At 35.6% G+C, this 23,734-nt stretch overlaps 1 protein-coding gene across 2 annotated transcripts in view; it reads left to right on the top strand.

The window, feature by feature from the left end:
• Window positions 1-23,734, top strand: part of STT3B (STT3 oligosaccharyltransferase complex catalytic subunit B) — a 106,349-nt gene that overhangs the window by 75,186 nt on the left and 7,429 nt on the right. For both annotated transcript variants that reach the window (XM_001166939.7, XM_024355355.3), the window contains 9 exons: window positions 8,609-8,707; window positions 10,424-10,570; window positions 11,435-11,483; window positions 13,219-13,373; window positions 15,644-15,855; window positions 17,222-17,409; window positions 18,465-18,636; window positions 19,504-19,677; window positions 22,846-22,959. In XM_001166939.7, the coding sequence (XP_001166939.1) occupies window positions 8,609-8,707; window positions 10,424-10,570; window positions 11,435-11,483; window positions 13,219-13,373; window positions 15,644-15,855; window positions 17,222-17,409; window positions 18,465-18,636; window positions 19,504-19,677; window positions 22,846-22,959 (1,310 nt within the window). The remainder of the gene's footprint in view (window positions 1-8,608; window positions 8,708-10,423; window positions 10,571-11,434; window positions 11,484-13,218; window positions 13,374-15,643; window positions 15,856-17,221; window positions 17,410-18,464; window positions 18,637-19,503; window positions 19,678-22,845; window positions 22,960-23,734) is intronic.

The following is a 23,734-nucleotide window of genomic DNA, read 5'->3' on the forward strand; positions in this document are numbered from 1 at the left end:
CAGACAATGGCTTCAGAGGTTGCAACCCCTAAGTCTCAGCAGCTTCCACATGGTGTTGAGCTTGCAGGTGCACAGAAGTCAAGAATTGAGGTTTGGGAGCCTCCACCTAGATTTCAAAGAACGTATGGAAATGCCTGGATGTCCAGGCAGAAGTTTGCTGGAGAGGTGGGGCCCTCAAAGAGAACCTTTGCTAGGGCAGTGTGGAAGGGAAATGTGGGCTTGAAGCCCCCAGACAAAGTCCCCACTGGGGCACTGCCAAGTGGAGCTGTGAGAAGAGAGCTACCGTCTTCCAGACCTCAGAATGGTAGATTCACTGACAGCTTGCACCATGCGCCTAGAAAAGCTGCAGACACTGAATGCTAGCCCATGAAAGCAACCAGGAGGGAGGCCGTACCCTGTAAAGCCACAGGGGCAGAGCTGCCCAAGACCATGGAAACCCACCTCTTGTATCAGCGTGACCTGGATGTGAGACATGGAGTCAAGGGAGATCATTTTGGAGCTTTAAGATTTGACTGCCCTGCTGGATTTTGGACTTGCCTGGGACCTTCAGCGCCTTTATTTTGGCCCATTTCTCCCATTTGGGCTGGGTGTATTTATCAAGTGCCTGTACCCCCATTGTATCTAGGAAGTAACTAACTTGCTTTTGATTTTACAGGCTCATAGGCAGAAGGGACTTGCCTTGTCTTGGATGAGACTTTGGACTGTGGGTTTTTGTGTTAATGCTGAAATGAGTTAAGACTTGGGACTATTGGGAGACTATTGGGAAGGCATGATTGGTTTTGAAATGTGAGGACATGAGATTTGGGAGGTGCCGGGGCAGAATGTATGGTTTGGCTGTGTCCCCACCCAAATCTCATCTTGAATTGTAGTTCTCATAATTTCCACATGTTGTGGGAGAGACCCGGTGGGAAATGATGCATGGGAGTGGTTTTCCCCATACTGTTCTCCTGGTGGTGCATAATAACTCTCACAAGATCTGATGGTTTTGTAAGGGGAAACTCCTTTCGCTTGGTTTTCATTTCTCTCTTGCATGCCACCTTGATTGTGAGGCCTCCTCAGCCACATGGAACTGTGAGCATTAAACCTCTTTTTCTTTATAAATTGCCTAGTCTCAGGTATGTCTTTATCAGCAGTGTGAGAACAGACTGATCCAAGTGTTATATAATTGAATAAATGTATATAGTTGAAAAAGTCAAATACTACAGGGTTTATAGCAAATAAAATGTTGATTTCCTGTTTTTTGTTGTTTTTTGGGGGTTGTTGTTGTTGTTTGTAGAAATGGTAGGGGGATCTCATTAAGTTGCCCAGGGTGGTCTTGAACTCCTGGGCTCAAGTGGTCCTCCCACCTCCGCCTTCCAAAGTGTTGGGATTACAGGCGTGAATCACTGTGCCCAGCAGCATTTTATTTAATATAGCTACATTTTGTTGCCACAAAATATTTGGGATTACACCCCAGTATTTACAGTGGTATTCAATATGTAATTAAACAAGTAGTTTTGATGGTTTTGATCCTAAGGTATTGAAAACAATAAGAGGCTGTACAGTTTTATGTTTGTGGCAGATAAAGTTTTATCAAGACAAGATTCCATCTTCTACAGATGGAATATTATTGTTTGCATTAATTGTTTTGCCTTTACTGTTTATTGTACCTTCAAGGTAAGTGAGCCAAGAGCAGACAGACAAACAGGGGACTACAATAACTACACTCCTCCGCCCCCATTTTTTCCTTAGGTTTTCATTTAAAATTAGAAGTTTCAGTGTTGATTACATAAAGTGAGTTTTCAAGATGAGTGTTGTAACAGGCACTGAAGCTAGTTATTGGGGGAAAGAGATGGGATTTTCCTTAGATCAGTTTACAATATTTATGGATCTTCTTTGCAGCTTTGCCAGTGGATATTTTAGAGGTTATTGGGGTTGGGGGAAACTGAAAGTTCAAACACAAAGGGAAGATGGTATTGCTTGCACCACCTATGCTGCTAATATGACTCATTGTGTAGTTCACAAGGATTAGTCCTCCAGTATCTCCTTATATTAAAACTCAGGATATTTAGAGCAAGGATCTCACCTGTGTTGTAGCAGTTATCATTGGCCTGATCAAAAAGGCTTTCAGTGAATAGCAACAGTCTTCATGTTCTACAGGCCAACCATTATCTAGAAGAATAGACCTGAGTGAGATTTCCTTTAAAGGTCTATTCTTCTCATTGAGAAATGTGTGTTTCATAGTCCAGAAGAATTAACTCCTGCATAGAAGTAGTTATGGATTCTTCATGGTATCAGTTAAATGAATTTAGGAGCCTACTACAGTAGTAGTCGATAATAAAGAAAAGGATGTGTTGGCCAGGTGCAGTGGCTCACGCCTGTAATCCCAGCACTTTGGGAGGCTGAGTTGGGTGGATCACGAGGTCAAGAGATCGAGACTATCCTGGCCAACATGGTGAAACCCCATCTCTACTAAAAATACAAAAATTAGCTGGGCTTGGTGGCACGCACCTGTAGTCCCAGCTACTCAGGAGGCCGAGGCAGGAGAGTTGCTTGAACCTGGGAGGCGGAGGTCGCAGTGAGCCGAGATCATGCCACTGCACTCCAGCCTGGCGACAGAAAAAGACTCTGTCTCAAGAAAAGAAAGAAAAGGATGTGTTAAGAAGAACCAAAACGTTTTTAGTGGTAACATGACTTGTGGTAACAGGATTTGTGATTTCCTGTAGTTTAAATCTTTTTTTATTTTGTGTTTGTTTTACTCTCTTCTTTATGAGTGAATTAAATTTGCTGGTATTCGTCTTTTACCGCTTCTTGATATGTTAGGTATAGTCACTACTTAGCTCTAGAAGCTACTGAGGATCATTACCTAACACCTCTTAAGTTACATAAAAATTATATATTCCATGAGTTTTTCATAGTCTCCAAACACACCACACATACAGTACCTTTGTAATTTCACTATATTTTAATATTATTTCATTAAACATTGCCAGAATTAAATGAATTGTTCCCACGGGGTAGAACTTAAACCAAGATGTACTTTGTTTAGATTTGTTTTTTCATTTTAGTTATCAGTACAAGATACACTTGCTGAGTTTGTTTTTTTGTTTTTTTGTTTTGTTTTGTTTTGAGACAGAATCTCACTCTGTCACTCAGGCTGGAGTGCAGTGGTGCCATCTCGGTTCACTGCAACCTCTGCCTCCTGGGTTCAAGTAATTCTCCTGCCTCAGCCTCCTGAGTGGCTGGGACTACAGGCATGTGCCACCACACCTGGCTAATTTTTGTATTTTTAGTGGAGATGGGGTTTCACCGTGTTGGGCAGGCTGGTCTTTAACTCCCAAAGTTCTGGGATTACAGGCGTGAACCACCACAGCCGGCCACACTTGCTGTTTTAAAAATGTCGTGATTAAGTATCTCTACTGAAGTGTTTTGAACAAGTAAGTAATTTCTTGCTGCCTTTACAAGTCTGGAGTTTGTAAAATATAAGTTTCAGTGATTCATTCTCAACATAGTTTATAATGAGCATTGTCCTTGGAAAAGAGAAATGATTTTTATCATTATGTATGCCTGTTAAGTTAATCATATATTTCTCTGCAGGTCAAGAAGAATCAGTGTTTTGTGTTTTTTTGTTGTTTTATTCTTTAATCCATGTTTCTTACTATTCTTTACCCTGCATATCTACCAGGGTTCACAGTAACCAAAAGTGATTACAAAGAAATAAAATATCTTTAGTATTCAAAGCCTTCATAAGCCTTTAATCATATTTGTTTATAATAAAGCAAAATTGGTTGGATTTTAAAGTATCTACCCATTGTGTGTGTTTTGGCTAATACTATTTTGGTTGAGAGAGAGCAAAGCAATTCAAAAATGCTAATGTGATTTAACATGGGTTAAAGTTAATGGGAATGTAGTATTTGCATAACCTTTTCTAACTTTATTTACATAAAAAGAAGTATAACGATAACTTAAAAGTGTAAAGAGCACTGTCAATGTAAGCTGCAATGCCTTATCAGAGAGAAGGTACTTAAAGATTGCTTTGGGGAACAGCAAACTTCTTCAATACTTAAAATTTCATTTGAATTTGAGTCAGACTTTTCAGTGCCTTTTCTTTTCTGGAATAATTCACTTGAGCACATTAAGTCAAGGACTATGGTATATTTCTTCTCTATATCTGTCTCGTCCCACCCTTGGATATAAAATACTTCCAAGAATGTAGACATCTTTAGGTTCTGTTGAGATTATTACTTATTTGTCCCAGATGAGAGATTTTCTTTGGTTAAGAATAAACAGAATGATAATATGTGTGTGTGTATATGTATATACATATCTTTCTAATGGTAATTTTTTGTGGAATTTTTCTCACACATTGGAATTATGATCTCCAGTAATGAATGCCAGTAACTGTGCATCCACAGGATGGCAGTGTGGTAACATTTTCATGATGTAATAAATGATTTACAACACTGTTGGTATCATGTATTTCCTTAGAGCTCACCACTTTGATGGAATGCTTTATTCTTCTAACTTAAAGGGTAAGAAAAGTAGGTTTACATGGATGGATAGAAAATTGTAATAGATGGGTATAGTAGTTTAGTCAGGGTTCTTAAAGAGTTCATTGGAAGGAGAATTGGTAGAGAATGATGGCTATGGGTTTGTCTTGTTGAGGTCTTCTGAAAACACTAGAGAGCAGTACCAGACATTAATTACCTCTTCGATGTCCATGTCAAGAAAAGAAGAGATCTTAAGTTTTATAGAGCCTTTCCCCCACCAAATGTCACATGACCTTTCTTCCTAATATTATGGTTATTTGTTTACATCTCTGATTTTTACCAATTTATCTGACTCTTAGAGGGTAGGATTGATCTTAATGGGATTTTCTGTTTTTAGAATATATTGACCATACTCAAGTTAATGTTTAAATGCATAAATTGAAGAGGTAATTTCTAAACATATATTAGATGCTGTAGTACAAAGTCTGGCAAAAAGCGTATGTTTTCATTTTGCAGTGGAGATTGTGTTTATTTATTTATTTTGAGATGGAGTTTCGCTTTTGTTGCCCAGGCTGGAGTGCAGTGCGATTTCAGCTCACTGCAACCTCCGCCTCCCCAGTTCAAACGATTCTCCTGCCTCAGCCTCCCAAGTAGCTGGGATTACAGGCACGCGCCACCACACCCAGCTAATTTTTGTATTTTCAGTAGAGACGGGGTTTCTCCATGTTGGTCAGGCTGGTCTCGAATTCCCAACCTCAAGTGATCCACCCGCCTCAGCCTCCTAAAGTGCTAGGATTACAGGTGTGAGCCATCATGCCTGGCCTAGATTGTGTTTATTTTTAAGAATTGAGTTACTTCACCATTTCTTTTACTCAGATGTATCTAGTTTCTTATTTTCTATGTCTTAAAATGTAGATTTGTAAATGAGATTTAAATTGAGGTATAGCAATATATGTGTAATTTTACAAATTCAAGCAGAGCAGTCAGTATTAAGCAAGGTATTTGTTGTATTTGACATATTATCTGGCAAGCAATCTTCAACTTTATTTAATGGAAGTACAAGTTGAGTACTCCTAATTTGAAAATCCAAAACTTTCTGAGCACCAATATGATTCTCAAAGGAAATATTCACTGGAGCGTTTCCTGTTTTGCGTTACCAGTTTGGGTATGCTCAACTGTTAAGTATAATGCAAATATTCCAAAAATCCAAAAAACTTCTAGTCCCAAGCATTTTAGATACGGGATATTCAAATTGTGTCTATCCGTGCACTGAAGAGTGTTATGACGTAAAACACATACCTCCAATATGTAAACATCTCAGGATCAGTGATCCAAAAAATGTGAAAAATAGGGACTTGGGTCCAGTTCTCTTAAAAGTAAATGCTTATGTTTGGATTGTTGTAGATACCACGTTTATCAGATTTGTACCATTGGTGCTGGTAAGTGGGTATGAATGAGACTAATTAGGATAGAGGAAGTTTCAAGGTAAAATACTGTTGAAAACTTGTCTGTTTCTATTAGTTTATCTTTAGCATTAACCTATGTTTACCAAATAATACAAATTAAAGTCCCACCTGGGCTTTTTCATTTCCTGCTATTTTCTTTTTCTTGAACTCTCCATCACTCTTATTATTAACTTAAACTCTAGTGCATCTGCTTCTGTATAAAATGTTTTCTACTTTACTAATGATAGTAAATATCTCTGAGAAGTTGCAGGGAAGTGCTGAATTGAGAGTATTATCAGGTCTCCTCTTTTCAAATACACCTGGAAATGAATTTGAGCAAATGTCTAAGAGGAAACTTCATCTATAGTTACCAAACATGATTGCTAAAATTTTTACATTGTCAAGCAAAGTGTGGCTCCATTTGAAGAGAAAGTATGAATATGACTATGAATATGTATTTGTGTACCCATATACCTGCTAGTGATTATTTCTGGAGAATGTGACTTAGAGGGAAATAAATAGGGTGGAAACTTTTTCACTTTTTACTTTAAGACAAAAACAGCACCTATTACCTTTGCAATTGAACCAATTATCCATACAGACAGATGCAGATTTGTGGTTACCATGGGCTGGAAATAGGACAGAATGTGGAGTAGTAAGAGCTTAGTGAGTGTAGGGTTTTGTTTTGGGGTAATGAAAATTCTTTAGGACTATAGAGGGGTAGTGGTTGCACAACCTTATGCGTGTACTCAATATCCCTGAATTTGTTCTCTTTAAAATGGTTATGTCATGTGACTTTCACCTCAATTTTTTTAAGAAGGCTTTTTCATTCAGTTTGTATCATTTCTTATATTAAATCTAAATTCTGTGATAGTGTTACAGCATTCAGTGTTTATTTGTACTTAGAAGAAAGAAATCCAGCTTCAGAAGTGATTGTGGTGTTTCAACATAAGTGGACTTAGCTATAATAAAAACATAAATGACATAAGGTTTTCTCAGGCCTAGTCAGTTTCTAGTTGTGCCTTTGTGTGTTCAGTGTTTGTCTAGGATTTGACTTCTCAGCTCTGGATATCTGAAAGGCCTGTTGATCATAGAATCTTAGTTTATAATTGTTGGGAGGGATCTACAAATCTTGTCCAACCCACATTCTATAGTGAGGAAACTGAAGCTTTTGCTGTTAAGTAGTTGTAAGATTACATAGTGATCTTGTTCTCAGTTTTTAATTTTCTTTATACTTTAGTATGCATGGTTCTTTTTTTCTCTCTCTCTCTCTCTTTCCTGCCTCTGTGACTCTCCTTTATCAGGGCTTCAACAGGCTGATTTGTTTAAAAAAATAATTTGTAGACATTTCGGGTCATGTGACGGGGAAATTTTTGTTTAACTTTGATTACATTTGGGTTTGGGTACGTCATAGAGGGTAATTCCATTCCAACATTAATGTGTTTGGAAAGAATGTTATCTGATGGATTATGTCTGTTGTCTTCTAGACATCTGGTCCTCCATTAGCTTGAGGTCAATGGAAACTTTACTTACTTTGGTCCTTCCTATTAAATTTATGAGCTTCTTACTGTCTTCCTAACACTGTGGTCATCTCTTATCATATAGATTGTGAGGCAACTTAATATTTGAACCAGTAGCCCCTAACTTCCTTCTCTAGATGGGTTTCTTTTAAAAGCAAATGAATATTCTTTCTCATCTAAGTTGGGTGAGGAGGAAAGTGTGTAGTACACTATGCTACACAGTATATAGGATACACAAATACATGTATTCCTAAATATACCCCAATCTTTGTTTTTGATAGAGTAGTTTATTTGCCAAAAACTATTAAATGATGTATAATCTGTATAAATGGGGTAGTTTTTACGTTAACTTATTTCAGATGGGCTTTATTTCTACTGAATTTTTAGTTTCAGTGACTTCAAATACTTTCTCTCTAATCAATTGCGTAACAGTGGTCTGTGAATATAAAGCAAGTATTTGACACAAATTGTAAATCCCTCCCCAGTTTCCTTGTCCATTTAGATTGACAAACTTAATTTAGATTGACGAGAACACTATAACATACTTAGTGTGAAAAGAAGTGAGTTTCTTTTATTAGATGCTAAATTCAGTAGCTGGTGTGTATAATGGCTTGACTTCTGTGTACTTAGTTCTTTAATTACAGAAAACTTGGTGGACATATGAATTTATTTAACTCATAGTACTATACAAAGGTATTATGGGATAATAAAAAGGTATGAACTACTTCAGAGCTTTTGAGACAGTAGCAGGTATTCACACATGCTGGCAGTGGTGATGAGTATTAAGTCATGTGTATTTTGGATTAATGCCAATAGGACTGGTATTTACTTAATTTTATGTATATATTACTTAGCTTCTTGAGTCATATGAATGATTACTAATGGTAGATCAAAACAAACTTGATTCCATTTCTGGGAAAGGAATGCAACACAAGTCTCACAAACTGTTGTAATGATCTGCAAAATATAGTACTTAGTATTTTTTAAAAATGGATAGAATATTCAGAATCTGTAACATATGGTTAACAAATGTACATCTAATAAAAGTCATTTCAAGATTCTGTTCTTAAATTCAGTTAATACTTTGCTAAAAACAGGATTTACATATACATTTATGTTTTAGGTACTTAATGGTAGTAGTAAATTATCCTTGTTTCCTATTTTGTCTTTATAGCATATAGCACTTTCTACATTGTGGGTTTAATATTATCAATGCAGATACCTTTTGTGGGATTCCAGCCAATCAGAACAAGTGAACACATGGCAGCTGCAGGTATGAAAAATATGTATTTTCCTTCTTCTAAAGAATATGTGGACGTGTGATTGGCAGTCTTCCAAGAGATGACAGTTTTTGATCATTTTGGTTGTTGCAATGACAACCAAAGTAATCTGACTCACAATTATGGGAAATCTGTAGATAATTTTATCAGAGATTCTCATTGCAAGGTTCATGACCCATTGGAAGTCTGTGGGTAGTTATTTTATTTGTAACATCTGTACACTGATACTATATAGATAGCAATATATAACTTTCAGAGGTGGTGTTTCTATAGAGTTTATTATCAGATTCTCAGTGGAGTCTGAATTAATCTCCATCTTCCCAGAATAGTTAAGAATCACTATCTTACTGTTATATAGCACTTTAAAATTTATGAAATGCTTTTACTTAGATTTCTGAATGGATGTTGTCACTTTACCAAGTAGTAATTTGAGACGCAGAGAGATGTATATTTAGTGTTGTGTACACAATAATGAATAGAATGTCTATGTAGATACGCAGTCACCTGTCTTTACACGTATGCATTACAACATTTCCTAAACTCTAAATCTTTGATAATACTTACTTAACCATTGTAAAATGGACTTTTAAAAACAACCCTTAAAATTGAATTTATTTTTAAAAATTAATGTTCTAGATGCTTGAGGATTCTTACATCCTCTTTGTTTAAAGTTTTATGTTTAATGTTTTTGTATCATGTTTTGTACTTTTTGAGAATCCGTTTTTGCAACTACTCCTTTAGTTTTGTATATCTTAGCACTCACCTTTATATTTACTAATGTAAGGGAGAAAAGATTGTTCTCTCTAACAAAAGACAGATTAACAAGAGAAAAGCATAAATTTTACATGACACAAGAGTCTTCAGAAGTGAAAATTTTAAAAAGGCAGGGAAACTGTATTTTTATGCTTAGGTTTGATGAAGAGTGGACAGTCATGTAGAAATAAGATTGGACAAAGAGAAGTACGATCTAATGGCAACAGACTGGGAAGAACTTAAGGCCTATTTGTTCATATTCTTCTTGGTGTCTCTGTGTCTTCATCTTTTCCTCTGGGTATTAGAAGGACCCCTCTGGAATGAGGATCTTATAACCTACTTACAGGAAGGTCAGAGAATTATTTTATGACCTGCCTCAGGGGAGAACAAACAGAAAAGATGAGAGAGACTTCCCAGTTTTTGCTGGTTTCTCAAATGCCAAGATGCCATAATTTGGCATGAGCCCTGATACAAATTTAGAATCTTGTCTAAATGTGTAATTAAGGTCACATCTTATTAGTTATAAATAGTAACTGTATATCAAGATTATCCTGATCCTAAGTCTTTGTATCCTTCAGCAAAACAAATCGGAGAATTGTTTTTCAGTGATTTTGAAAAATTACTTCCCTCCACCCCAGAAAACCCCCCTAAAATATAGAGGAAAGAGAGGAACTTAATGTGTTAAATAGGCTTGTTATTCAAATGGGATTTTTTTTCCCCTTTGGTCTGGTACATGTGTGAGGAGTCTGATCATTTAGGAAAAAAAAAAAGTCACAGAATTTTTTGGATGTATTAATTAGGCAACTGTCATTTGACAAAGGAAATGTTGGCTAGATTAAATAACTAGTCTTTGATATGAATGGTGCAGGACATTCTAAGAAGCTCTTTCAAATGAAAGTTTTTAAATGACCTTGGAAAACTGCTTTGTTGATTATATGACCCTTTTCTTTAATTAGGTGTCTTTGCATTGCTGCAAGCTTATGCTTTCTTGCAGTATCTGAGAGACCGATTAACAAAACAAGAGTTCCAGACCCTTTTCTTTTTGGGTGTATCACTAGCTGCAGGTGCTGTGTTCCTTAGTGTCATCTATTTGACTTATACAGGTACGTGTTATCACCTGTAGGATGTGAATATTGTCTATACAAACAATATAAGAAAAATAGCCAAAGTTTCTAAAATCTGAATAACAACATGACTACAAAGTGATTTTTTTCTTTCTTTTTTTTTTGAATAGTATATTTTAATTTTGTGGCATCAAGCTGTGATAAATCTACTTTTAAGCGTCCTTCTCTTGCTGGATGAATAGGCCCAAACTATAAAAAGAAAAAAAAAAATCAGAGCTTCTGTTATTTACCTGTTATATGCTCACCTTCTCTTGCATGCACACACACTCCCTCTTTCTCCCCTACTTTTCAGCAGTTTACTAACAGATACAGTTTCAGTCTGCTTCTGGATTCTAAGTTACCCTCTAACCTTTATTTACCAGTCCTTAGAAACAAATTGAATTCTTTCTAAATTTATTCTGTCAAATTAATGTAAAAGCCGTGAGTGTTTAAAATCATCTTTGAATTTATCTGGTGGGATATGGCATACTGGACTAGATCATTTAGAAACTCCCTTTCCCCTGCCCCCCCTTTATTTTATTTTTTTTAAATGATCTGGTCTTGTTTAATGCCTTAGCCTTATTAGTCAACTAAAAGCTTAAGAGAATTGGAAAACTTTCTACAACTTTATCTCAAATGTGTTTCTCTGGAAGTGGGTTCTCCATGGATATTGTTTTTATTTGATCACTACCTTATTTTTTCTCACTGCCAACTGTCTGAAATAGGTTGACACCTATAAATGAAAACTGAAATTCTTTGAACATTAGTTTGTCTGTCTATAATTAGCAATAAACATAAAGGCAATAAAAGATTTACAGAATAATAAAAAGGCAGATTAATTTCATCCGTGTTTTTCCTTCCAAGGTTACATTGCACCATGGAGTGGCAGGTTTTACTCATTGTGGGATACTGGGTAAGTGCAGTTACATTATTTGGCATCATATTTATTGAAATACTGCTTTTCCTTTGTTTTTATCTGTTTTGTCAGTGTTTCACTCAGTTCTTGGGCAACACTTCTAAGTACCAAAGATGCTAGTTTAGTAAATGTTAAATTCCTTGTACTTTATCTTGTTATGATACCTGTTCTGAATGCATCTTTAGTATGAAATGTACGTTGTGTATTACTGTTCTGCATGGGCAACTCCTTGTTTCCGTTTTGTTTGTAAGAATATTTAGGTTACCTTTGTGCAATTTAAAGATTGATTTGTCTTTTACCTAACATATAACATTTTCATCTTTAGTAATAATTTTTTATTCTTAAGAATTCTTAAGGATACTATGTTATAATTTAATTGCCATAGATAGGAAGAAAATTTAATTTTTTCTAATACCATCTGATCTAAGTTTTTTTGTTTTTTTAAATCTGTGAAACACAAGAGAATATATATCTGTTGTGGTTTTTTTTTTAGAGTGCTGTTATAAAATGAGTTAATACATTTGGTTTTGAATTAGACTAGTTCAATAAAACTTTTTTTCTCTAAAATGTTTTCCTGGAGATTAGAAAATATCTATTGATTATAATTTATGCCCCTCCTCTGTTCCTGCTGTTCTGTCTTGTTACTCCCCAGGTGGCTCAATAAAAAACAATTTATTGAACAGACATGCTTTCTGATGTGATACCAGAAGGACTTGTGTCCAGGTCTAATTAAAGGACATGAGCAAATTATGCATGAATGACTGGAACTAACAATTAGACACATACTTCAAGAGTCAGCCTGTGGATCACTAACGAATTTGAAGGATAACCCAAGTTGTAGACTGTTATTCTGCTTAGGTTAAATTACTAGGTTAACTTGTGCAGTTATATTATAAAGTAATAATATAACTGTAAAATAAATTATGCAGTTATATATAACTGTAAAATAAATTATGCAGTTATATATAACTGTAAAGTAAAATTGTAATATTATAATATAACTTGTGCAGTTATATTATAAAGTAGTCAATTAATTGACTGCTTTAGAATCTCAGGGTATTTCAGTAATAATTTTTTCAGTCCTTTACATTTCCTTCACCTGTCTCCATGCCAGCTTCATGTCAAGCAAGGCATTATCATTGTGTAAGGTGTAATTATTGGGTAAAGTATTTCTGCTACAGGTTGAGTATTCAAAATCTGAAACGCTCTAAAATCATGAACTTGTTGAGCACCAACATGATGCTAAAAGGAAATGCTTATTGAAGCATTTCAGAATTTCAGATTAGAGATGCTGAACTGGTAAGTATAATGCAAATATTCTAAAATCTGAAACACTGCTGGTTCTAAGCATTTCAGATAAAGGATATTCAGTCTGTAGTAATAATTCCAAAAGGTAATGAGACTCGTTGATGCAAACATGAAAAATGCTGACTTAAACTACGGAACAAATTGCCAGTTGAACAGAGATTTCTGTATTGGAATTCAGAGCCAACATTCTCATGTCTGGATCTAGATAATTCTCTGAATTTTACAGAGGGCATACTAGTTTTAGTTTTACCAGTGTAGACCAAACAGAAACTATCCAGTATAACTGGTTACCTTGGAAGGTATATTTAAATAAGAAGGGGTAGGGAGTAGGTACCATTTCTACAAACAAACAAGATTTCTTCATCTAAAAGGAACTCCTGTTTTATCACTTAATTGTAAACAATATTAACTTTTTTAATACCAGGTATGCAAAAATACACATTCCAATTATTGCATCAGTGTCTGAGCATCAACCTACGACTTGGGTGTCTTTCTTCTTTGATCTACATATTCTTGTATGTACCTTCCCAGCAGGCCTTTGGTTCTGCATCAAAAATATCAACGATGAAAGAGTATTTGGTAAGAGAGGTTTTTAATGAATACTTTGATATGGAATAGTTATTTTTCTTTTTGAGATTATTTACTTTAAATTTTTGTTTTTCTATGTTTGACTCTATATATTCAAGATAAATTTTCTCCCTTATTTTGCATAGGTGCTTAACAAAGAAAAATTCACTGAGAGGCTGGGCATGGTGGCACACGCCTGTAATCCCAGCACTTTGGGAGGCCGAGGCGGGCGGATCACCTGAGGTCAGGAGTTCGAGACCAGCCTGGCCAACATGGTGAAACCTTGTCTCTACTAAAAATACAAAAATTAGCCGAACATGATGGTGCATGCCTGTAATCCCAGCTACTCAGGAGGCTGAGGCAGGAGAATTGCTTGAACCTGGGAGGCGGAGGTTGCAGTGAGTCAAGATCAAGCCACTGCACTCCACCCTGGGAATCAGAGTGAGACTCTGTCTCAAAAAAAAAAAAGAAAGAAAAAAATTCATTGAATTTGTATTAAGTATTTTGATTGTTTTAATTTAGGACTAGTATTTTATGGTTTCTGAGAGGTTAATGTTATAGTTTGTGTTTGAGAATTGAAAATTTTAACTTTGTTGACAATAGCCTTGACTTTGTTTTCTGAGTAAAATTTTATTTAAGTAGGAAGAAGTTTTTAGGGACATTCATCTTCCAGATTTCAGAGCAAAGACCATTTTATAGCGGAATAAGGATCACCTTTCACTAAACATCCTCTTCGTTGATAGATTTGTATATTTCCAACTAATAAGACTTGAAATACAAAATATTTAAATGCCAAGTATTTAGGGTTCTATATTTCTAATATAAGTGGACAAAATAAGCAGATATCATAGGCTTCTACATGATTTAATCACACATGAAATATGCTGTGGTTGTTTTGTATGAGATAAAAACTGAAACTGAGAAAAACTTTATCACGTGCACAGGATCACACCAGTTGGTAAGTAATTTGTAGTGCTAGAAACTTGTACAATTATAGGATCTGGACCATGAGTGACACATGAATCAGGAAAGAAAGAACAGCACCTGTAGGGGTTCAGTTTAAAGGATTGCACACTCATTCTTCTCTAGGTTAGTGGATCCTGGATGAGGCCCTGTTAATACTGCATCATTCAAGAAGATTTAACTTAAACCTCATGACTCAGTAATCCCATTCCTATGTATATATCTAAGAGAAGTGAGTGCATATGTCTACCAGAAGACATGTTTAAGAATGCATTAGTAATTTTATCTACAGTAACCCCTAATAGTAAATATTCCAAAGTCATCAGCAGTAGCGTGAATAAATTTTTGTATATCTGTAGTGGAATACAACACAACAATCATTAAAGAACAGGATGGGGAAATAAGAGAAGCCAATACAAAAGAGAACATTTTTATGTGGTTACATTCCTGTAAAGTTCAACAATAAGGAATACTAATTCTTTAGAAGTCTAAATAGTGGTTACCTTTTTTGATAGGGGAGGGGGTTGTTATTGACTGAGAAGAGGCATGAGGACATATAAAAATGTTCTATATCATTATGGGTTGTAGTTACACAGGTGTGTATATATACAAATTCATTGAGATACACACTTAAGAATATGATGCGATGTATTTTTTAGTCAGGAAGAAAAATTTAATTAGCATCAGATAAGGTAGGAGCTCACATGACTCACTGAATTTGTAAAGTTATACATAGCCTTCAGCCAGAAATAGTTAGAGTCTTTTCCTATGGTTAGCACATTATCCAGAAAGCTCTGGCTATTGGAAATTTGTTTCAAAAATTTTTTCTAAGTTTCTTGGCAGTAACTTTGCAGGTTCCTCCTTTGATTAATAACTTACGTTCTTCTCATCCCGTTTTTGTTTTAAAGCAGGTTTTATGCCAGATATTGGCACTGGCTTTTTATAGATTTTAAATCTATAAATTTATTTTGCCTGGAGATGTCATGCACAAATATGTTTTTATCTGCCAGCTATGGGTTTTTTATGATGTTATTGACAAATAGTGAATTAAGTCTAATTCTTCATAACTAATTAAATTTGAATCATATACATTTTTCTAAACTATGGATGTGTAGGTTTTATTTAGTGAACACTAGTTATAATTTCTAAATGTGGCTAATTAATCAGTTGTTCAGTAGTATCAATTTAGAAACAATTAGATCGTTTGTGAGACATTTATATAATTCCAGGTTGGTTTTATAGTGTGGTTTTAAGTATCTAGTTCAGTTTCCTGGGAACTTTTTCCCTCCAACATATTGTAAGAGAATTTGTCTTTGCAGTTGCTCTATATGCAATCAGTGCTGTCTACTTTGCTGGAGTGATGGTGCGACTGATGTTGACTTTGACTCCAGTCGTGTGTATGCTGTCTGCAATTGCCTTTTCAAATGTTTTTGAGCACTATTTGGGGGATGACATGAAAAGGGAAAATCCACCTGTGGAGGACAGCAGTGATGAGGATGACAAAAGAAACCAAGGAAATTTGTATGATAAGGTGGGGAATCTAAAGTAAGGCCTTTAAATTGTCTATGTCCTTTCTTAATTTTTCCACCACAGTAAGAACTATACATATCAAGAAATGTTATTAAATGATGATTTGGACAAACTGTGACTTTTCTAGTTGGTCTCCACTGTTTGCCTCAAACTATGAATCCTGGTCAGTCCTTTAGCTCAGAGTTAGAAAATAGAATGTAATCAGAGAAGGAATTCTTCTTTTTGGTAATTTGTTATCTAAATACTTAAGATATATACTCTTGTTAATATACCCTTCCATTTTTGAGAGCAAAAACTTGATGCTGTACTAAATTACATAACATTTGGCACTGTAAACCCCTCTGAAACCATGTGGACAGACAGGTGCTTATCCTTGAGGTCCATACTCAGTGCATACTTGCAAAATATTTTGGAAGTGATATTTGGTTGGTTGAACAGTAAAATGAAGGGAGCAAGATGCCTTTTTTAAAACCCTCCAGTTCGTTAGCAATAGGTAACTGGCCAATACAAGGTAATTTATTTTTAATCTATAGTTTCTCAGTTGGTGCAAGTGTGAAAAGGACTTGTAAGAATTAGATCACTTGTCTTGGATGACTTATTAAACTTTGCTATTTGAATATTGCCTGGATTTTAAAACACTAATAAATTAAACTTCCCAGTATCGGTAATAACTTTGAAATTCTTTCCTTCTGTACGATGAATGTAATTCGTAAAGATGTGTGTTAATAAACCCACATTCCTGATTTTTTTGTTTGTTGTTATTGTTGGGGTTTTTTTGTTGCTTTGTGGTTTCTTAACCAGCCTTGAAATTTAGAAGTTGTGACTTTTTCTATTCTCTCTTCCCTTTTTTGTTGGGGAAGGTGATTTTTTAAGGTAATCGTAGTTTTAACAAGTCTGTTGGTTTTAGGGTTTCAAACTCGGAAGACTGATTCTGTTAATGCAGTTTTTTCCTATACTAAAGTGGTACATGGTCAAAATTATAGCTGAGCATTGCCATTTTCAGGATGTGGAATTCAGATTTTATAAGAATTTACATTTTAAGATTTCACCAGAATGGGGTCATTTGGTTAATCTCCTTTGTATTTAATTAAAGTATAAGGACAACTGGGTTTGAAAGCAGCTTCTTACTGGAGATAATTATTTTGCTCTGTGACCAGTTTCTGGATTGGTGTATTCCCAGGAAACCTTATTCACATTTGACTTAGAAAACACTCCATCACCCACATAAGAATATCTGATGGTTATACATTTTCTGAGTCATAGAATTAAATTGATAGATAAACAGTCTCTCAACTTTTTCCATTGAGTATCTTAATGAAGCAAGTCAAATAATGAATTTGTCTAACCAATTTTTTTAATATCTTTAGGCAGGTAAAGTGAGGAAACATGCAACTGAACAGGAAAAAACTGAAGAGGGATTAGGCCCTAATATAAAAAGCATTGTCACCATGTTGATGCTGATGCTATTGATGATGTTTGCTGTCCACTGTACCTGGGTCACAAGCAATGCCTACTCTAGTCCAAGTGTAGTCCTGGCCTCATACAATCATGATGGGTAAGAAAACTCGGATACAAAAACATTTTATACTTACACTTCTTTTTCATTGTCTCAAAGGATATAATTAAAAAATAGAATGTTGTTTGTGAGATTCTGCATTTGCTTGTTTTTAATTTTTTATTTTAATTTTTGTAGGTACACAGTAAATACATAATTTTATGGGGTACATTCTATTTATGTCTTTTGATACAGGCATGTGTAATAATCACGTGTAAAATGGGGTTTCCATCCCCTCAACTATTTATCCTTTCAGTTACAAACGATCAAGTTACACTCTTAGTTATTTTTAAATGTATAATTAAATTATTTTTGACTGTAATCACGCTGTCGTGTTCGTACCCGTTAACCATCCCCGTGCACTCTCCCCCGCCCCTGCCAGCCTCTGCCTTGTGCTCCCGTGAAGCTCTGTATTTGAATCTACCTTTCTTTGTCCTCTCCTCCACCTTGGTGCCATGGGTAGTAATCATTGTATTTCATGCTCTTTTCCAGAATATTTCTGCATGCATAATCATATACATTAGTTTTTCTCAAATGTGTGGTCTTTGTACACACAGCATCATCATTACCATGAAACTTGTTAGAAATGCAAATTCTTGACCTCACCCTAATGTTACAGAATTAGAAACCTGGGGCTGGGGCCTAGCAGTCTGTGGTTTAATAGACCCAGGTGATTCAGATGCAGCTAAAATTAAAATGTAAGAACAGCTGATTTATGTATTGCCATGGCTTTCAACTACTCTTTCACTTGGGAGCTTATTAGGCTTGTACACTATTAGGCCCTACCCCAGAACTACTGAATCAGAATCGGCTTTTTTTTTTTTTTTTAAATACAAGATATGCAGGTGGTTTGTGCGCACACACACTAGTTTGAATAACACCAGTCTAGCTCTTCATTGTTTCACTTTTTTTTTTCTCATCGGTAGAGGCTTTTACTTAATAACTACCATCCTTAAAATCTGAAAGTATACAGTGGTTTAATACCTCAAGATTTTAAGTTAGCCTCTTCACATTTGTGACATCTCATTTAAAAAGAGTATTGTGATTCTTTTCAGCACCAGGAATATCTTAGATGATTTTAGAGAAGCTTACTTTTGGCTAAGGCAAAATACAGATGAACATGCACGAGTAATGTCTTGGTGGGATTATGGCTATCAGATAGCTGGAATGGCTAATAGAACTACGTTGGTGGATAATAACACCTGGAATAACAGCCACATAGCACTGGTAAGGATTTACTAAATACAAGGTTAAAAAATCTTTATTCACTCCTTAGCAATCAGGCTTCACTTGTGACTAAATAGGAAAAATGTGGGTGAAAAGTACTCTGCTGAATTCTCAAAATACTTTTTTACACATATATTCAATAAAGTGAGTTCAAGGTGTGCTTATTTTGTTTTTAAGAATGATACTAAGTATCATTCAGAATTGCAGGCTGATTTCTGGTAGATTTTATGATAAATTTAGCTTACTGAAGAATTAGACAAAATCTGAAACTTAAAATGTTTGGCTTGTATTTTTCGTGTTATAAACTAAAAATTATTTGCAAATATGTAAAGTAAATGCACTGTATTTTATGGATAGGCAAACTGTTCCTCTAGCTATTAAACAACTAATCTGCATAGATTAATGTAATCCCCTCTTTGTACTTCAAAGATTTTTAAATACAAAGAGTAGTCTTAACCAAATGAATTCTATTTGTATTACTGTTGTAGCTAATTATCAGATGCATGCTAGACTGGGGAGAAGAAATGTATGTGCTAGCAAGATCACTGGCCAGCCCTGGCCTGCGGTTGTGAGAAGTTGTTTTTTCTAAGCTTGCCTGCTTTCATCATAAAATGTTAATGTCATAGAACTTAATTATTAGCAAAATATTAGAACATGTATTCTGATTTTTGACTGTAAATTAGTTATAGTAGTTGAGAGGTTCATAAATTCCAATGCATTTGTTGAATTCATAGGAAATCATTTCTGCAAAAAAATTCCATGTAAAACAAACTCTTGATGAATTCCATGTTGTAGTAAAAATATACATTGATTTTTATGAATGTGGGAATAATCAAAAACATTCTCATTTTTTTTTAAATTCTGCAGGTGGGAAAAGCTATGTCTTCTAATGAAACAGCAGCCTATAAAATCATGAGGACTCTAGATGTAGATTATGTTTTGGTTATTTTTGGAGGGGTTATTGGCTATTCTGGTGATGATATCAACAAATTTCTCTGGATGGTTAGGATAGCTGAAGGAGAACATCCCAAAGACATTCGGGTAAGAAACTAGATAATTCCAGGTATGTGAAAGATAGCTCACTGTGTCCACGTAATTCTCTGATCTTGCTAATTGCATTGTATTTGTTTCATCATCCTATCCCTCAGATTAGTTCCTTACCCTGGCTTTACTATTTATTAAAGATAGTAGAGGCATTTCCTATATTAAAACTTTTTGAAGTCAAAATGGAACTAATATACCATTCTTCCCTATGAAGCAGTCCCTTGCCAAGACTTCTTACTTTTACGTCTCTTCACAGCCTCTCATGTCATCCCTTTCTTTCCATTTCCATTGCTTCCACTCTAGTACTTACCCTTATGCTTGTAAACCTGAAATAGGATAGTAACCTTGAAATTGCTATCTTTGCCTTGTTTCCTCCCTCCCAGTGTAAGATGAAATTGATCATGTTACTTTTAGGTTCAAAAGACTTCAATAGATTAAGGGAAAGGGTCTTAAAACCATATAGACATGAGTTAAAACTAAAACTGTCAACTTGGGCAAGTTATTTTTGCAAGTCAACATAATATGCTTTGAGCACTAGGTCTAGTTCTAGGATCTGGAATTAAAATGGTGACCAAGGCCGACTAGGTTATCTTTTGCCAAAAATAACTAATTTATAGTGCCGTTTAATGAGAATTTATAGTAAAGTAGTTGAAGCCCCAGTCTAGGGACTGGTACAAAATAGATAACCTCTGATAAAACATTAGTATAAAGTGTAAACTCTTTAGCTTGGAATGTAAGCCTCTTCATGTTTTGCCTTCCTTTGCTGGTGTCTTGTTCTTCTGCCACCTTTGTCTACTCTGCCAGTATGTTCTAGCCCCTGAAACTTGCTTGTGGTTTCTTTCCTTGACTCACCTGACACGTGTGTTTTTACTGTTCTCTTTCCTGGAATACCTTCCCTACCACAGACTTGTCCCCTCTCCAAAAGCCCTTTTCTGGTATACTCACATCTGTACTCATCACCAAATTATTTATACCTGTTTTGCAGGAGTCCCCAGACCCCAGGCAGCGGACCAGCACTGGTCCGTGGCCTGTTAGGAACCAGGCCACATAGCAGGAGGTAAGGGGCAGGTGAGCGAGCATTGCCGCCTGAGCTCCGCCTCCTATCAGACCAGCGGCAGCATTAGATTTTCATAGGCGCACAAACCCTATTGTGAACTGCGCATGCAGGGGATCTAGGTTGCATGTTCCTTATGAGAATCTAACTAATGCCTGTTGATCTGAGGGGGAACAGTTTCATCTAGAAACCACCAGCCCTCCGCCATCCGTGGAAAAATTGTCTTCCACGAAACTGGTCTCTGGTGCCAAAAAGGTTGGGAACCACTGCTTTTTTGTATTAGATTCTGTCTTACCTCTTTCACTAAGTTGTGAGCTTTTAGAAGATGGACATCCAGCATTGTGCTTTTACATGATGAAGGCACAAAAGATAAGAGTAATTGCCACTGATCCAGAATAAAGGAATCTTTTGGGAAAAATGTATGCAGGTGTCGTGTGATGGGGATGAAGTAAAGCCTCAGATTTCCTGGTCAAATGTCAATGCTGTAATGTTTCCCTTAGCTGTGATTAGTAAACATTATTTTTTTGTGTTAATCTTCTGAAATTTAATTCTCCCAGTATGGTTTTTATTTGCGGATTTGCTTTAGCAGTCAGTGTTAAAACTGTGACATGTGATAGATCACTGTTTCTAAATGTATGCTTTGAACATTAATATTACAGAAGTCCTAAATTTCTGTGCATCTTAAATTATTTTTAAACTTTGTGAATAGATAATACACTCATATGGTTCAAAAGTAAAGTATAAGAGGATATACAATAAATGTCTACCCCCTTCACGTGATTCAAAAATAAAGTATAAGAGGATATACAAAAAAGTCTACCCCCCCCAAAAAAAAAAGTTCCTCTATAGTTAATAACAATGTATTGTGTACTTGTAAGTTGCTAAGAGAGTAGATATTTCAATGTTCTCACTACAACAAAATAAGTATGATTGATGCATATGTTAATTAGATCGATGTAGCCATTTCACAGTGCATATTTCAAAACATGGTGTACACCATAAATATACACAAATTTATGTGTCAGTTAAAAATGGGGGGGCGGGCGGGCGGTGGAGTCCCTGGTAATCACTGGTTATTTTCTTGTGATTCTTAAATTCTAGCAAGTTATATACCCTGTTCACTTCATAATATGTCTTGGTGATTTTTTCATGTTAGAATATGGAGAGCTTCTTTATTCCTTTGTTTACATTTGCACAGTACGTTGCATTTTTTGTGTGTGTGCATGATTTATTTAACCTGTCCCCATTGATGGAATTTAGATTGTTTCCAATATTTTAGTTTTATAAACAATGGCATAATAACTTTCTGCATTCATTATTTTGGCCATATACAAGTATCTCTGTAGCGTTAATTCCTGGAAAAGGAATTTCTGACTTAGAAATTACATTTTTTACCTAGAGTGCCAAAATTGTTCCTCATAGAGGTTAATTTATAAGTTAACCCCATAAAAATTACCACAGGAGTCTTTTTAACATTGTCCTCCCCAAATAAAGCCGATTTTAAAGTTCATGTGGAAAAATTTAGCTAGAACACTTAAGAAAACTCTGAAAAGGAGTAACGGAGATGAGGTTGGGTAATTGAGAGAGCCAGCCTTACCTGGTATTAAGCCATGGTGTTGGTACCAGTCTCTTTAAATTATGAAAGTGGCTATGTGCAGTGGCTCATGTCTGTAATCCTAGTATTTCGGGAGGCCAATCACTTCAGCCCAGTAGTTCAAGACCAGCCTGGACAACATGGTGAAACCCTGTCTCTACAAAAAAATGCAAAAATTATTTGGGCGTGGTGCCGTGGGCCTGTAGTCCCAGCTACTTGAGAGGCTGAAATGGGAGGATTGCTTGAGCCCAGGAGGTTGAGGCTGCAGTGAGCCACAGTCATGCCACTGCACTCCGGCCTCAAGGACAGAACGAGACATTGTCTCAAAAATAATAATTATTAAGGCCTTATAACACGGTTCGAAGTCTGGTGGGATTAATTTTTTTGAGGTGTAACTGAATATGGCTTTATAAAGATACCTCAAAAGCTTATTCTTACGGGGAAATGAAAAGAGGAAACTGTAGCTTTGAATATGTTAACTTGAACTAACATAGAACTTCTGGTTTCTTTCTTGTAGGAAAGTGACTATTTTACCCCACAGGGAGAATTCCGTGTAGACAAAGCAGGATCCCCTACTTTGTTGAATTGCCTTATGTATAAAATGTCATACTACAGATTTGGAGAAATGCAGGTTAGTTAAATCCATTTTTCTCTAATTTTCATTCAAAATAATGTTTAAAACAAGTCTTATTTGCCTCTAGAAAACAGGATAATGATATTTTGATTGTGCTGAAGAGAAATGTGCTTATCTAAATAGTCTTTTTTTCATTAAATTTAGATTTCTGAAACTAATATGTGAGAAATTAGAAAATAAAATTTTAGATCGAGGACTTCTTTCTAACATATTTATTAACAGTAGCCTCAAATCCAATCTTTGCTTGCCATCTCACCGTTAGACCTCATGCTTTTGGAAAGTATTGTTCTCCAAGAAGAGTTCTCCTAGCTAGGAAACAGTGTGGTGTCTTAGGTCACTTTGCTGCTTGGTGGAGAAAAGCTTAAAATTAAAGATTCGAAGTAAATAGTCACTTCAGATGTTCACTCTCTCCCCGTTCTCCGTTACCACAAATAGCTAGAGCTGTCCTGGGTCAGAGTTTTCTAGTAAATTAGAATGATGTGGTACAAAAGCTTAAGGGTCTACAAAATGAGTGAATGTGCAAAGAGGCATTGTGGCAGAAAGAAGAAACAGTGGACTTGATGTCATAACACCTGTGTTTTCCATCAGGTTCTGTCAAGTCATGTAACTCTCAGACAATTTGTATCTGCCTTGGATTCCACTTGGTTCTTTTCTTGTTTGTAAATAATGGGGCTTGGATTGATGACTTGATTTTTAAGGAAACCAGAATATGTCACCCCAAAATATGCCTCTTTGACATGAAAGTTAATTTTGAGCTGAAGGCAATTTAGAA

This window comes from Pan troglodytes, chromosome 2, assembly GCF_028858775.2.
Source record: "Pan troglodytes isolate AG18354 chromosome 2, NHGRI_mPanTro3-v2.0_pri, whole genome shotgun sequence".
In the NCBI taxonomy this organism is placed as follows: Eukaryota; Metazoa; Chordata; class Mammalia; order Primates; family Hominidae; genus Pan; species Pan troglodytes.